Source organism: Molossus molossus, unplaced genomic scaffold, assembly GCF_014108415.1.
Source record: "Molossus molossus isolate mMolMol1 unplaced genomic scaffold, mMolMol1.p scaffold_m16_p_3, whole genome shotgun sequence".
NCBI lineage: Eukaryota > Metazoa > Chordata > Mammalia > Chiroptera > Molossidae > Molossus > Molossus molossus.
This window is the reverse complement of record NW_023425366.1, coordinates 96,384,430-96,400,748: the sequence shown is the minus strand read 5'-3', so window position 1 is coordinate 96,400,748 and position 16,319 is coordinate 96,384,430. Positions and strand designations below refer to the sequence as shown.

Below are 16,319 nucleotides of genomic sequence, written 5' to 3'. Positions count from 1 at the left end.
ATTGCTGAACTGGAATGAAAGGTGTAATTCCATATAGGCTAAAAATGAAGTAAATGTAGCAATCATTGGAGATAAGCAAACTGACATTTGCCCTAAAGGTTTCTTTTTTTCTTTTTTTTTTTTAAATTTTATCCTCACCCAAGGACATTTTTGCATTTATCCTAAGATAGAGCAGGAGGAAGAGAGGGAGGAAAAGAGAGAAACATCAACGAGAGAGAGACCCATGGAGTGGTTGCCACCCACACGACCCCAACAAGAGAGAGAGAGACAATGGAGTGGTTGCCACCCACATGACCCCAACCGGAGCTGGGGACAAACTGCAACGGAGGTATGTGCCCTTAGTGGGAACAGAACCTGGGACTCTCTGGTCCACGGGCTGACACTCTAACTGCTGAGCCAAACCAACCAGGGCTGCCCTGAAGGTTTCCCTGGGAACCCTGACTTTTTGTCCAATGGCTGCATGGAAATCAGAGCACAGGAGACTGAGCTAAGGGCTTTCCAAGAAGAGTAGTCCTAAAGGAGGCTCCTGTGTAAAGCTGGCTACTGCAAAAAGTCATATCCACATGAAAGCAAGAATGAGAAATAAACCTACGGCCCTGGCCGGTTTGGCTCAGCAGTTAGAGCATCGGCCCATGGACCAATGAGTCACAAGTTCGATTCCGGTCAAGGGCACATACCTTGGTTGTGATTCATCCCTAGCCCTGGAGGCTGGAGTCATGCAGGAGGCAGCCGCTCGATGTATTCCTTTCACGTTGATGTTTCTATCTCTCTCCCTCCTGCTCTATCTGAATAAAAAAATAAAAAAATGTCCTCGGGTGAGGATAAAAAAAAAAAAAAAGTAATTCTGGAGTGTCCCCACTCAACTACCAGAAGCAAATGAAGATTCCTCTTTTAAAAACCCAACTTCAACCCAGGCCCCAAAGCATTCCAGCATATAGAGCTCCATGGAAAATGAGTGGCTCATAGTAAAATCTAGTAAAGAAATAAGGCACTGAGCCCGGCCAATGTGGCTCAGTGGTTGAGCATCGACCCATGCACCAAGAGGTTGCCAGTTCAATTCCCGGTCAGGGCACATGCCCAGGTTGTGGGCCAAATCCCCAGTGGGGGGCATGCAGGAGGCAGCAAATCAATGTTCTCTCTCATCAATATTTCTATCTCTCTCTCCCTCTCCCTTCCTTTCTCTAAAACCTCAATAAAGAAAAAAATATTAAAAAAAAAAAAAAAAAGGCACTGAAAGTAAGAATCCGCAGGAAAAATAGAGAACAGAATTATATTCACAGGCTTTAGACACTGATGTTATCACAGATTATAAAATTATTATGCTTCCTATGATTAAAAAAATGCAAGAGAAGCTTGAAAGGAGAAGCAAAGAACAATTAATCTGGAAAGAGCCAAACAATATTTGCTGTAGTGGAAAATATAATAAAATTTAAAACTTCAGTGAATGAATTAAAATCAGATTGGACACAGCAGAATAGAAGATGAATAAAGTGGAAGATTAAGTGAAAGAAATTATCCAAAATGCAGACCAGAGACTAACAGAAATAATGAAAGAGCTATTTAGAGACAAGGAGAAAACAGTGAGAAGTTCTAATGGTATCTACTCACATTCTAGAAAGAGATAATAGAATGAAGAAGAGGCAATATCTGAAAATAATTTTCTGTAGTTGTTGAAAGACACCAACTCTCAGAGGTTGGACCCTAATGGACCTCAAGCACAACAAACATTCTATAAAACATCCTAACACAAAAGCAAAATTAAGTCTTGAAAACAGTCACAACAAAAAGAGATCACTTACAAAGGATTTGTATTTAATACTTACAAACAAAAACATTTACAAATTACATCTGCACAAATACATTAACCCCTAGCCATATCTGGCTATTAAAATTAAATCAAATAGAAATTTAAAATCCAGTTTCTAAGTCACACCAGCCGCATATCAAATGTTCAATAGCTATATGTAGCTTATGGATACTGTGCTAGACAATGGTGATACACAACATTTCCATCCTTACAAATTGCTGTATTAGGCAGAGCTAACTTAGACTGATAGCTGACTTTCAGCAACAATAGAGAAAGTTAGAAGGCAGTGGGATAACACTTTTAATGCATTAAAAAAAAAAAAATGTGCCCTGGCCGGTTTGGCTCAGCAGTTGGAGCGTCGGCCTGTGGACCAGAGTCCTGGGTTCAGTTCCCACTAGGGGTATGTACCAAAAAAAAAAAAAAAAGAAAAGAAAAAAAATGTCATCTTAGAATTCTATACACAGCAAACAATCCTTCAAGAACAAGGGTAAAGACATTTTATAAAAGCAAAAAATAAGTTTGTTAATAAACCCTATCTAAAGGAAATTTTGAGGGACAAACAATGGACAAGAGAATGATTCTGTAAGAAAAATCTGAGATTTAAGAAGGAATAATGAACAAAGATTATTATTAAAATGTAGGTAAGTAAAAACAAACATCGTATAAAATAGTAATGTCTAATTTTCTGGGAGAGAAGGAATGGACACAACTAAAAGCAGCATGTATACCAGCATGTAAATTGGAAGGGGCAATTGGAATTAAAATGTGCTTCGGTTCTTGTAGAAGATATAAATCCAAAGCAAGCAAGGAAAGGGGAAAAATAGAGAGGAAAGGCAAGATAAAGTGAAAGTACATAAAATGATAGAAATTCAAATATATCAGGAAATAAATTCAAATATATCCGTAGGGACAATAAATATAAATGAATTAAACTCTTGTTAAAGGAGAGATTGGCAGAATGGATTAAATAACATAATCCAGATATATGCTGCATGCAGGAAACAGATTTCAAACATACATAGAAGGTAAAGGGATAGGAAAAGATATTAGACAAATACTAATCAAAAGTAAAGATAGGACTACCGGTCAAGATGGCGGTGTAGGTAAGTACAGAATCACATCCTCCCACTACCACATCAAAATTACAACTAAACTACAGAACAACCACCATTCAAAACCGCCTGAAATCAAGCTGAATGGAAGTCCTACAACTACAAAATTAAAGCAGCAGCTGCATTGAGACTGGTAGGAGGGGTGGAGGCGCAATGGGCTGGTCCCACACCCATGTGTGGCGGATAAAAATTAAGGTACCTCGGCTGGGAAGGTCCTTCCTGAGGACTGAGAGGTCCCCATCCCACACCAGGCACCCCGCTCAGGGTTCCAGTGCCAGGAAGAGAATCCCCATCACTTTTGGCTGGAAAAACCAGCAGGAAATGAGGCTCAGGGAAGCTGACGCGGCTGGAGCCCCAGGCAGCTCCTCTTAAAGGGCCTGCACACGGACTTATCGGACTCTCTCCCTCTAAGCTTGGAGGGGAGGCAGCTCGAGGGACACCAGAGACATACAGGGAAGAACAGAGCTGTTTGGCATTGGAGCAAGGGCTGGAGAGGGGGCTTTCTCCGGGACAGACATGCTGTCAGAGACCTTTGTTCCTTTGGTGAGCCCTTCCCTGGGGTGGCAGACAGCCACCATATCTGAGATTCTAGCAAGTTGGCTCACACTGGTTGCCCCGCTCTGGTGATTCCCTGAGGTCCCGCCCCACCCAATATTCAGGCCCACCCAAGCTGTTGCTAGTTGGTTAACTATAGGATTGGCCTGTCTTGGATCCTGTTTCAGGTTTTCCTAAATTCTTTCAAACAAGCAACATCTGGACTCAGTTAGCCCCATACCTCTTGTTAAGTAATACATAGAAACAAACAGAGGGAGGCAACCAAAATGAGGAGACAAAGAAACATGTCCCAAATGAAAGAACAGATCAAAACCCAAGAAAGGAACTAAGCAAAATGGAGATAAGCAACCTAACAGATGCTGAGTTCAAAATACTGCTTATAAGGATCCTCAGTGAACTTAGTGAGGGCCTCAAGAGCATAAAAAAGGACCAGTCAGAAATGAAGGATGCACAGTCAGAAATGAAGGAGGCACTAACTGAAATAAAGAATAATTTACACAGATTCAATAGTAGAGTAGGTAAAGCCAAGAAGCAAACCATCAATTTGGAATATAAGGAAGCAAAAAATACCCAATCAGAACAGCAAAAAGAAAAAAGAATCCAAAAAATGAGCATAGTGTAAGGAGCCTCTGGGACAACTTCAAGCGTGCCAACATTCGCATCTTGGGGGTGCCAGAAGGAGAAGAGAGAGAACAAGAAATCGAAAACCTACTGGAAACAATAATGGCAGAAAACTTCCCTAACCTGGTAAAGGAAACAGACATACAAGTCTAGGAAGCACAGAGAGTCCCAAACAAGATGCACTCCAAGAGGCCCACACCAAGACATATCATCATCAAAATGCAAAAGGTTTAAGACAAAGAGAGAATCTTAAAAGCAGCAAGAGAAAAGCAGTTAGTTTCCTACAAGGGAGTTCTCATTAGACTGTCAGCTGATTTCTCAAAAGAAACTTTGCAAGCCAGAAGGGAGTGGCAAGAAATATTCAGAGTGATGAAAAGCAAGAACATACAACCAAAATTACTCTATCCTGCAAAGCTGTCATTTAGAATTGATGGTCATATAAAGAGTTTCCTGGACAAGGAAAAGCTAAAGGAGTTCATCACCACCAAACCATTATTATACGAAATGCTGAAGGATCTTCTTGAAGAAAAAGATAAAAAATATGAACAAACAAAATGGCAATGAATACATAGCTATCAACAACTGAATCTACAAACAAAATGAACAAGCAGAACAAAAACATTCTCATAGATATAGAGAATATTTTGTTGGTTGCCAGATGGGAGGGGGGATGGGAGAATGGGTGAAAAAGGTGAAGGGATTAAGAAGTACAAATTGGTTGCTAGACTGACAAACCTCAAAGGGAAGGGGGGTTGGGGGGTGGGAAAAAATAAACCAAAGAACTTATATGCATATATGCATAACCAATGGACACAGACAACAGTATGGGAAAAGACAGGACGGGGGCAGGAGTGGGGAGGAGGGGGTTAATGGGGGAAAAATGAGGAACATCTGTAATACATTCAACAATAAAGATATAATTTTTTTAAAAAAGTAAAGATAGGCTGGCCAGTGTGGCTCAGTGGTTGAGCATCGACCCATGCACCAAGAGGTTGCTGGTTCAACTCCCAGTCAGGGCACATGCCCAGGTTGTGGGCCCAATCCCCAGAGAGGGGCATGCAGGAGGCGGCCAATTGATGTTCTTGTTTATCGATGTTTCTATTTCTCTCTCTCCTTCTCCCTTCTTCTCTCTCTAAAAATCAATGAAGAAAAAAAAAAATTTTTTTTAAACAGTAAAGTTAATGTAGACATATTAATACATAACAATTTTGTTTTAACATATAAAGATAAAGGAGTATCAGTATATAACTATAAAAGGTTTGGTTTATCAGGAAACAAAGCCTCAAAATATTTAAGGAAATTATGGGTATGAAGACAAAAAGAGTATTTGAAAAAGTCACTTTTTAACACTCCTCTCTCTGTAATTGATAATATCAAAGAGACCAAAAATCCCTCAAACCTCCCCTAAACCAGTAGAAATATCAAAGCAATATCACATTTAACACTTTTATCTCATCTAAAAGAACACACATCCTTTAAGCACATGCAAAATAGTTTTTGGAAAAGAACTAAATGCTAAATCATAAAACTAGTCTCCAAGTTTCAAAGACCACATTTTCTTGACTATAATGCAATAGTGTTAGAAATCAATAACAAAAATATAAATAGAGAAATTCTATGTTTGAAAATTTTAAGCTTCTAAAAACCACACAAATCTACATCACACATCAATATGAGTAAATCTCAAACAACTGAAATAATTAAGTCACAGAACACTATATAAAGAATGATTCACTTATTTACATGAAGGAATACATTCACTGGTGATATAACTACAATGTAAAAACAAGGAAATGATTAACAGAAAATTCACTCTAGTGGTTATCTCTGCGCGGTGAGGGGACTGTTGGGGTAGGGCAGAAAGAAGATACACAAGGGCCTCCACAGCACTATTAATATTTCCTTTCTTGAGCTGTGGCTGGAGCTCTAGGTGATCATTTAAAATTTTTGTAAGCTACATAAAAGCCTTATATACTTTTAGATGATAATAGAATTACAATGTTATATTTTTAAAAAATAAATGTGGGAAGGAAGAAGAAATTAGATATTATTGTCAGAGTGAAACTAAAAAGTGACAAGGGTTAACAAGTTGCCACCCATAGCTAAGCTTTCTTCCATTATCCAATGCCTTTCTCTGTCTCACTATTCTGTGCTACTGTTAGGAAAGAACAATCTCTCTCATCCAAGGTCTCCCTTACATCATTTTAAGAATTCATGTCATGATCTTATCTGTCTTTTCCAATATAGTTATGTTCATTAAAATATCCACATTAAATCAAGTTTGTAGACACCTGTCCTTATGTTTCCCCTATAAAGGGTGAGATGGTATCAAGAAACAGAAGTGAGACACTGTTTTACCTGCATGTCACTTTTGGCAGCTTTCACAGCATCAAACAGATCACTGGCTGGTGGCTCTGACTCTTTCTGGCTATGACCACGTACCATTCGAGACCCCTTCTTAGGATGTTTTGCCACCTAATAAGTATAAAAGGATCAGGAATATTTTTGAAAAGTGAAAGTGACATTAAGACTTGGTTTCATTATCACATAGGTAGGCTTAAACTGCCAATTATACAGCAGAGTTTGAGTTATTGCTTAGATCTGAAATAACTGATTTTTATACTGTGAACTTTATTTTCCTCCTTTTAAAAAGTCCCTCAGTCCCATTCCTGTTCCTCTGAATCCTAATACCCTCCTCTCTTTTATTTTCTCTTCAAAAATCTGTCTTCTTAACACTCTTTAAGCCCTGTCCTTTCATCAAACATATATCCTGAGCCTATTCTAAGTTTTCTTTTGCCATGTCTCAGACGAGGTTCGAAAACAAAACAAAACTGATTGACTCACTGGGGTTGTTTTGAGTGGTCGTTTTGCTGCTCTCTTCTTCATATTTCGTTTCAAGCTGTCTTCAAAGTCACTGCCTTCATCAGCTGACAAAGAATCACTATCCCTATGAGGGAATGTGGCTCTCCTTAGATACAACACCCTACTTCCTCCATAGAAAAGGGTAAATAAATTGTAATTTCTTTTTCTTTTTTTTTTTAGCTATCCTCACCAGAAGATATTTTTTCATTGATTTTTAGACAGAGTGGAAGGGAGAGGGTAGAGAGAGAAAAAAACATTGAGGTAAGAGAGACACACTGATTAGTTGCCTCCTGAACAACCCCGACTCTGGCCAGGGATCAAACCTGAAACCCAGGTATGTGCCCTTGACTGGAAATCGAACCCAAGATCCTTCAGTCCATAGACCAGTGCTCTAACCACTGAGCAAACCAGCCAGGGCTATAATTTCTTTTCTTCACTAACTATACTCTCTCTCCATGAGAAAAATATATTCAGGTATTCTTCAGGAAGAGATGAGCTTCCTGTTACCAGGAAGTAGGGACAAAGTCTTATAATATTTACTTAAAAAGGCAGAGGAATCACTGCTGTGTGGAGAAAAATCAGCATGGCATGGGAAGTCATATCTTACTCATACATACACAGGAGTTTAATATGGGCTTGAAGTTAAATTCCACCCCTTGAAACAAATTCACACACCTTATTTATTAGAGTTAAGTTTATAACATAGATATAATCTGGTCTTCAATAGTACCACTGACAGAAACAGAAATGATTCAGAAGAGGTCAATTGAAATAACCAGGGGATAAGTCAGATGTTGTACAAGATTATTTTTTTCCTAGAAAGATTAAAAAAAAAAAAAAAAAAAACAAGATATATTATAACCTTCACAGGAAAAGCTCAAAAATGGTAACAAATAAGGATAGATGGACCTGTATATAAAACCCCCAAATAAAAGCACTACAGGACACCAACTACAAATTGTATACTATTCGGCAGGCAACAAATAAAGAACTCTTTACTTCCTCTATCTCCCTGCCTCCACCAGAGGTTGTACATGCTGAACAAATGTGAAGAAAGGTTTTGACAAGTTGGATGATGGATTTAGAACAGAATGTATTATTCTTGATATCTGCAACATGTGGGGAAGATAAAAACAGCCAGTAGAGCTGGAGGGGGGTCACTGTTGTGAACCAGCAGAGCATCTTTTGTGTTTTCATAGTTACACTCATTTTATTGTCAAGGTGGTAAAATGACAGAGGGGAAAGCTGCCCACCACACAGGAGAAAGCTGGACAAGGTAACAATTTCTTGCAAATTCCACTCACCCCTCTGAGGTCTGGTCCGTGTCCCTGTCATCACAGGGCACATTGACATACAAACTGGATACAGACAGGCTTCTCTGTCCACCTCCCATTGCCCCTTGCAGTGGGGAGGACACACTGCTTGGGGAGGAGCTATGCAGCAAGGAGGAGGAGGATCGAAGGGTAGGCATGCTGGTCCAGCTGGGGGAGGAAAGAGAGAAAAGGGCTCCTACCGCTCCACTTCTCCCTCCCCAGCTCTGACCACCCCTTTTTTCCAAGGGAACTGCAATGGAACTTGGATGGGGGAGGCCCCCTCCCACACATACACAAAGACGGAGTTTTCACCTAAGGCATCAAGGCATTAAAGACAGAAAAAGACCACGGGTTTGGAGTTGTTTTCCAAGGGCAGAGCAAGGCACGCACAAGAGCATCTTAAAGCAGACCCCCTCCAGATTTGGAACTGTCTGGTGCAAGTGAACCAGCTCACGTGTTAAAAACAAAAAACAAATACGTAAAAATGAAAAGGCACCCGTACTTTTATTTCTAGAAAGCTACTACTTACCTGATTCCACATGGAATGGAACCAGGCATTTTTAACAATTTGGGGGTGGGGGCGCTATTAGAATAGGGCCAGAAACTCCAAAGGGGTAAAGAAAAGCTCGCGTTTTCTACTTTTCTAGATGATAGTACCCCTGACTCTCCCTGAGGTAAATGTCTTCGGGCTGAGGAACCTTCTAACCGCTCACAAGACTAGTGGTCTGTTAGGTACTGGAGATGGAGGAGGCCACTAAGGCACAGAGAAAGGAAATGCTGCGGGGGGAGGGGGGAGGCAAAGGGTGTGGTTGTATTCTTGAGTCAAAAAGGAGCCTCACTGTCTGAGTCTGGTACAGCGACTTCTGGCTGAGTAAGGTTGAGGAAAAGTCACCACCTAGGGTCCCTCTGGTCTCTGTAGTCATCCCACCTGCGACACTGGAGCCCGCCGCTTCCCGTCCGGCGGCGGAAGAATCCAGAAAAACGCGGGAAGGCGCGAAGCGCGTTGTGCGCAGGCGCGAGCCCAACGGCTCAGCCCTGGTAATTATCGCGAGGCTTGGATGTATGTGAGCTCGTGCTCACAACGTTCCAGTCACGCTGTTCTGGCAGCCTCGTGCGGCCACCAGCTCTCCCGCGTGCCGCCTCGTCACGTGGGCTCAGGCACTACGGCCGCCCGCTCCAGCCGCTCTTCACTCCGGCCCCTCCCCTCTGCTTCCAAAAATCCCCCGTCCGCCCCGCCCCCCCTCCACCATTGGCCAGGCTTTGCACTACACCACTAAGCCCCTCCAATCTGGTTTATCAACTATAATAGGCTGGGTTCCATGCTGGCCCCGCCTTTTGAACTGGATCGCCACGCCCTTGAGAAAGACCATCTCCCCTCCTCCACCAATCTCCTTAGTTCGGCCTAATCCCGCCCCTCTGCCGAGCTCCCCCAGCTACATTGGCTTAATTTCTCCTTTGATCCCGCCCCTGAGGCGGGCTCCTTACCATCATTGGCAAAGCCCCTCCTTGGGCCCCTCCCGCTGTCCGACTCCCCTCTCCCATTGTCTCAGCAAATACAGCCTGGTCCAGCTTTCGTCCTCAGTGTTCAGTTTTCCGGGGTCGCGCTCTTTCTCTGGCCGGCGGGACGGTCCTGCAGCAGAGAACCGGTTTCCCGAGTTCGGGTAGCTCTTCTTTCCTCCTTAGGACCCACTTTGCTGTTCCAGGGTCGCAGCAGCTATGTCCGTGCTGCGAACTATTCTGCTTTTGCTGCTACCTCTGTATCCCGGTCCTGGTCCTGGACCCGGGAGCGAGGCAAAGGTCACCCGGAGTTGCACTGAGACCCGGCAAATTCTGGGGGCCCGGGGATATAGCTTAAGCCTACTCCCTCCCGCCCTGATCTCAGGTGAGGAGAAAGAGGAAGACTAGAGAATTGGGAGCGAGGGAGGGGGTCCGCGGTGGGTCCTCCCCATCTCACAATAACTTCCCTCTCAGAGTGACCGTTATAATCTTTTTATCCCATAGTAATAACGTCTTTCCTCCTGAACTTCCTTATCAGGATCACAATAGCCCTCCTGTTCACATAATAGCTCTCTTACTCCACCCTCACCTCAATTCCCTTTCTAGTAAGTAGCATTCACCTCTCTGTTTCTGTCTTTACAGCCCAGTTTGTACCCCACGCTATTTCTAAGAATACCTATATAATACTTTTCTGCTTACCAAGTAACCCCACCCCTCCAAACCCCATTCTTCCCATAGAAGCCATCCCCCAAGTCCTTGGAGGCCTGGGGTGTGCGATGTTGGGGAAGGTCCCCTGAGGACCCTCTCATCACTATTTGACCCATCACTATTTGATCCCATGGCCAACGGCAGTGTACTGAGGATAGATGAGGGGACAGTAAGGTGGGGATAGGGTGAGGAAGGAATGTGGGTACAGACAATAGAGAAGAAACCAGACAGGTGACAGAGAAGGGATGGCCCCCAGAGACAGGCAGGAAAAGGAAGAATTTTACCACATCACTTCCCACATTCCTTATCACTTCCCACCATTTCTTGTGTCTCCTCTGTCCAGGTGAGCACCTTCGGATCTGTCCCCAAGAATACACCTGCTGTTCCAGTGAGATAGAGGAGAGACTGACCTGGGACACTGAGGCTACCTTCCGAGGCCTGGTGGAGGAGAGTGGCTCCTTCCTGGTTCACACATTGGCGGCTCGGCATAGAACATTTGATGGTGAGGACTTGAGTTCCCCAAACCTGGCCACACACCTTCTCTCTGTGCTCATGACCCCAGCTAGCTTCTTGTCCTCACTTCCTACTCCATCCCTAAGGAATCCCTGCCCTGTCTTAACCCCCCACCCCCACCCCCACCCCAGGCTCTTTCCAGGGTCCTGCCCCACACCATTCTTAATCTGCCCAAGTCTGAGAATTGCTTAGTTTCTAACTCACTTGTCTTTTCTTTTCTCTCCCCATTCCCATCTCTTCTTGCCTCTGTATTTTCACTTTTCCATCCTCCTCTGGCCTCACCTCCCCCACCCCCACACCCCTTTCTTTGCATTTGCCACAGAGGTTTTTCGGGAGATGCTGTCATCAGCTGAGCACTCCCTGGCCCTGCTCTTCCACCGCTCCTATGGCCGCCTATATTCCCAGCATACCCCCTTATTCAGCGGCCTATTCTCTCGGCTGCGGGACTACTATGAGAAATCTGGTGAGGGGTTAGATGACGCCTTGGTGGATTTCTGGATGCAGGTCCTGGAGAGAATATTCCCCCTGCTGCATCCACAGTACATCTTCTCCTCTGAATACCTGTTCTGCCTTACACGCCTTGCCTCCTCTGCTGATGACTCTCTGAAGCCTTTTGGGGACTCACCCCGTCGCCTCCGCCTACAGGTGAGGGGTCCCAAGGCCTGAGTTTCAGTCACCTCTGACTTAGTGACCTCTGAACTGTGGATTCCCCTCCAACCAAGTGACCCCCCCCCCCCCGGCCTTCATGCCCCAGTCACCCCTGACCTGGTGATCCCTATTTTGAGCCCCAGTCACCCCTGCCTGACCCAGTGCTCCTTGGTCTCCTTTAATTGGATGTTCCCCACTCTCATCCTGTGCTGTAGTTTCATACACATCCCTGACCAACTCACCTACTCTTGGCCCCCAGCCACCTTTCTGCCAACTCTTCCCTCATCCCAATGTCTTAACTTCTTCTGGTTCAACTAAATGTGAATTAGGCACTTAGTATTTGAGAAAAATTGTCATTTTATAGTATCTCATTTAATTGCCATCATAACTCTGGGAGGTAGATGGTAGTATCCCTGTTTTACAGATGAGAAAACTGAACTTCCCAGAATTTAAGGTCTCATAGTCAGTAAATGGTAGAGCTGTGTCTCACACCCAGGTCTTCTGGTTGTAAGTTCAGTGTTTGTTCTGATGCAGTCCCACTATCTCCAAGCCCTATAAAATAACCTTCCATCTTTTCCCAAGCCCAGATCTCCTTGATCCTTCTAGACTATAATTCCTTTAAGCCTCATGTACCTGCCTCCCTGTACCACCTGAAACTCCTGACCCCCTTAAAATAACTCCACAAACTTACCCCCCGCTGCTCATCCCCTTGGTGCAGTCTCTTGGCCCTAGTCTTGACTGACACAACAACACTATGGTTTTTCTCACTTTCTCATCTTCCCCAGATAACCCGGGCCATGGTGGCTGCCCGGGCCTTTATCCAGGGCTTGAAGACTGGAAGAGATGTGGTCAGTGAAGCACTTAAGGTTAGAAGGTGCTTGAGTGTGGGTGGGGCTCAGGGAGGGGGAGGGGGAGGTGAGGCCCCATGAGGAAGAGTCAGGTGCCAGCTGGCAGAAGAGACCTGGAACTTTCCCATATCAGCCTCAAGGCCCTGCCATCCCAGGGTGAATCAGAAAGTGGGGGGAGGGGGGAGGGGGGGCAAGAGTGAAGTCTCCCTTATGTCATGATTCATGATCTCCTCTCACCTCTGACCCCTCTCTTGCCCTCTGATGACTCATAACCCCTGCCAGCCTCTGGGGGCCTGTTCATCTCCATAGCATTCTGAAATGGGAGTACTGATCCTCCAGTTTCCTCCAGACCCCTCAGTGGCTCCTCCTTTCCTGCTACTGAAGGCCAGATTCCTGACCTGACCTTCAAGGCCTTCTTTCTACCATCTGTTCTCTCCCTGACCTCCAGTCTATCTCCTGCATCCTCAGTTCCATCCTTCTCCAGCCGTGATGGGCTCACTCTTGTCTCTAAACCCTTTCTCAGGCCCCACTGTTCCATCACTCCCCAAAAGCGGTATCTGCAACCTGGCTCCTAGGAACTTCCCTCCACGGTCTTTTGGGAGTCTCACCTGCTGCCACATGGGGTCACCAACCCTAGCAGTCCCCTTCAGCTTTTAACACAGGGCCTGGGAAGGTAGGGTGGGATATTTGATTTCTCTCTGTGCCCAGCACCACACTTGGCTGAAGGCAGCCTCAGTGTTTGTGGATGACATAGCCCAACTCTCTGCCCCCAGGTGCCCTTGTCCGAAGGTTGCAGGCGAGCTGTGATGCGTTTGACTGGCTGCCCCTTCTGTCGGGGGGTCCCCCTGCTGCCACCTTGCCGGGGCTTCTGCCTCAACGTGGCCCATGGCTGTCTCAGCAGCCAGGGACTGGACCCTGACTGGGGGGCCTATCTGGGTGAGGACTCAGGAAAGCCTGAGAAGGCTGTCTGTGTAGGGGTGAGTGGGATAGACTAGGAGGGATTTTTAAGCCATATTGAGGGGAAGCATGGGGGGAGGGGCCTCATTTGAGTCTCCCCCATCTAACACCTTGCTGCCTAGGCCAGGATTTGTGGAAACTTCCTAGTTTAGTTAGTACCTCCCTGGCTATCCCCTCATTTCACCCTTTGTCTTTCTCCCCCTCATTCAAGATGGTCTCCTGTTCCTGGCTGAGAAGATCCAAGGACCCTTTTCCTTTGAGCTGGCAGCCCAGGCCATTGGGGTGAAGATCTCAGAAGGTTTGATGTATCTTCAGGAAAACATTGTAGGGGTGTCTACCCAGGTACAGGAGCCTTGAGGAGCATGGGAATGTTCGCCTGGGGGCTGGGAGAGACAGAATAGGGGTGTCAGCTCTAGTATAGGAGAGAGAAGGGTGGAGGCAAGGGACTGGAGTTGGGGGACAGTGTAGGGCATCTAGGGCAACCTGGATGTCAGGGGAGATTTAGGTGTTGGAGTGGGGATGCAGTGTGTTTCACCGTGTGTGGGGTGTCCTTGTGCCACAGGTGTTTCAGGAATGCGGGGTTCCCCCAAAGGCGATGATCCGTGCCCGCCGAGCCCCAGCACCCATAGAAGAAATGGGCCGGCTCTGGACCTCGGCAGCAGGGGTAGAGGAGGAGCGGCCCACGACAGCTGCAGGCAACAGCCTGCCCCGGATGGTGAGTGGGGGAGCAGACCACGTGGGGGGTGTTGGGCCGGTGCGCATGCTGCAGCTCCACCTGCTCTCTTTGCTCGCCCAGGTGTGGGAGCTGCGTGAGCGGCTGGGCCGTGTCCGGGGCTTTTGGGCCGGGCTGCCCCTGGCGGTGTGCGGGGACCCCCGCATGGCAGCGGACATCGCGCAGGAGGCAGCGCCCTGCTGGACCGGAACCGGGCGGGGCCGGTGAGAGCCGGGCAGACTGGGGGGGGAGGCTCGAACCCGGGGGCGGTGAAGACCCGCAGGGCAGGGCAGGAGCCTTGGGGGCTGCTCTACTCGCAGGTACTTGTTGCCAGTGGTCGGGGACTCCCTGACCCAGCAGCTCGACAATCCAGAACTGGACATGGAAGCCTCAAACCCCGACCTCCAAACTCGGACACGGCGGCTGCAGCTCCGATCAGCCACAATCAAGATGAGGGCAGCCGCCCTGGGACGTGACCTAGAACTGGAGGACTGGGGTGAGACGTGAAACCCGATACCCCGAGGTGGGGGCAGGGGCGGCTGAGGGCTTCCTCCTCTGGCTGCTTGGGATTGGACCCTGGCCCCGCCCACTGGTTTCTGAGTCCCTCCCCTCGCATCTCAGTTGTCATTAATTCATTCACACATTCATTTTACAACCATGTATTGAACGCTTACCTCAAAGGTTAGGGGTAGAAGACCAATATGAGAGAAGGTCTCTACCCGTGAGTTCACGTTCCAGTCGAGGAGACTCCAAAACATTCTTACAGAACAGTGGAAGGACTGTGGGAGATTGGAGAGGGTGGGCCATCCCCTATGCTTCCCGGATGGCCCGGGAAGTGGAAGTGGGGAGCCAGGTGGGATGCCATTAGGCTGGCTTCCCAAAGTAGAGTTTGTCAGAGAAGCAAGGCAAAGACATTAATTTTCTTTCTCTCTTCCACTGTCAGATATCTGTCTCTATATCTCTTTGTCTTTTCTGACCCCCTTTCTCCTTATGCTCTCTCCGCTTCTGTGTACTTGTTTTATCCTATTTATCCCGTCTCTCCATCCGTCTGTCTTTTCTGTCTCTTTTTCTGTCTCTCATTGTTATCCCTCATTCCCATGTCTACTTGACCTCTCTCTCTCTCTCCTTGCCTTCCTGTCACTGCCTTTTTTCCTCCTCCCCATCTACCTACCTATGTCTCTCTTTCTCCTGCCACTCTCTTTCTTATCCTGTTTTTTGTTGTTGTTTTGTTAATCCTTACCTGAGGATATTTTCCCATTTATCTTCAGATAGAGTAGGAGGGAGGGGAAGGGAAAGGTGAGAAAGAGAGAGAGAGAGAAACATTGATGTGAAAGAGACACATCAACTGGTTACCTCCCACATGACCCCACCCAGGACCGGGGCCCAACTGAGGTACGTGCCCTTGACCAGAAATGAACCCTTGATGCTTTGGTCCAAGGGTCGAGGGTCGACGCTCTAATTGCTGAGCCAAATCCTATTTTTATCTTGAGTTTTCTTCCTCCCTCTTTGTGTCTGTTTTTGTTTCCCACTGCCTTTTTTACCCATCCCTGTGTGATCTTCCCTCTCCCGGCAGATGAGGATGCCAGTGGCTCTGGAGAAGGACAGCACTATGCAGATGACTGGATGGCTGGGGCAGCAGCTGTGGGCCCCCCAGCCCGGCCTCCACGCCCTCCTGGCCGCAAAGGAGGTTTCATCACCCGCCAAAACCAGGGCAGGAGCAGGACTGGGGGGGCATCTGTTGGTTTTCACACCCAACCCATTCTCATTTTCTTTCTCTCAGCCTTGGCCCTCCTTGGACCTCGATAACAGGGGAGGGGTGCCCTGGCATCAGAAGGGTTTATGGCCCTTCCCCTCCTCCCTGCTCAGCTGGGCCTAGGGAGGAGTTGAAAGGGGCTGCAGAGAGAGAGTTGAGAAGGGATTTTTGGGTGAATGGCTAGGGCCCCAAATCCAGGAGATTCCCATTGGGGTTGGGTGGGTGGGTGTTCACAATATTTATTTTTTCATTTGGTATCAGGGTGGGGAGGGGCTGGGGTATTTATTTAGGAAGGACTTGTGCTCACTCCAACCAAGCCTGTAAGGTTGGGCTCTGGTCATCAGCCTCAAGGAGGAGAAAGGGAAGATTTTTAGAGTGACAGTGTGGGGTAGGGTTTGAAGGAAGTTGGAAGT

General features: G+C 46.5%; 2 protein-coding genes across 2 annotated transcripts in view; one reads left to right on the top strand and one right to left on the bottom strand.

The window, feature by feature from the left end:
- STAG3 (stromal antigen 3) overlaps window positions 1–9,299 on the bottom strand; it is a 41,440-nt gene extending 32,141 nt beyond the window's left edge. Inside the window, exons 1-4 of the mRNA XM_036279075.1 lie at window positions 9,199–9,299; window positions 8,262–8,438; window positions 6,940–7,042; window positions 6,454–6,570 (exon numbers count right to left, since the gene is read on the bottom strand). Coding sequence (XP_036134968.1) covers window positions 6,454–6,570; window positions 6,940–7,042; window positions 8,262–8,428 — 387 coding nt within the window. The 5' untranslated portion in view covers window positions 8,429–8,438; window positions 9,199–9,299. The remainder of the gene's footprint in view (window positions 1–6,453; window positions 6,571–6,939; window positions 7,043–8,261; window positions 8,439–9,198) is intronic.
- Window positions 9,300–9,862: 563 nt separating this feature from the next.
- On the top strand, window positions 9,863–16,098 carry GPC2 (glypican 2). Its single transcript, XM_036280300.1, has 10 exons — window positions 9,863–10,152; window positions 10,819–10,977; window positions 11,311–11,633; window positions 12,422–12,502; window positions 13,258–13,420; window positions 13,653–13,783; window positions 14,004–14,156; window positions 14,238–14,377; window positions 14,474–14,649; window positions 15,727–16,098. The coding sequence occupies exons 1-10, from the start codon at window positions 9,987–9,989 to the stop codon at window positions 15,957–15,959; spliced, it is 1,725 nt and encodes a 574-aa protein (XP_036136193.1). The 5' UTR covers window positions 9,863–9,986; the 3' UTR covers window positions 15,960–16,098.
- The last annotated feature ends 221 nt before the right edge of the window (window positions 16,099–16,319 follow it).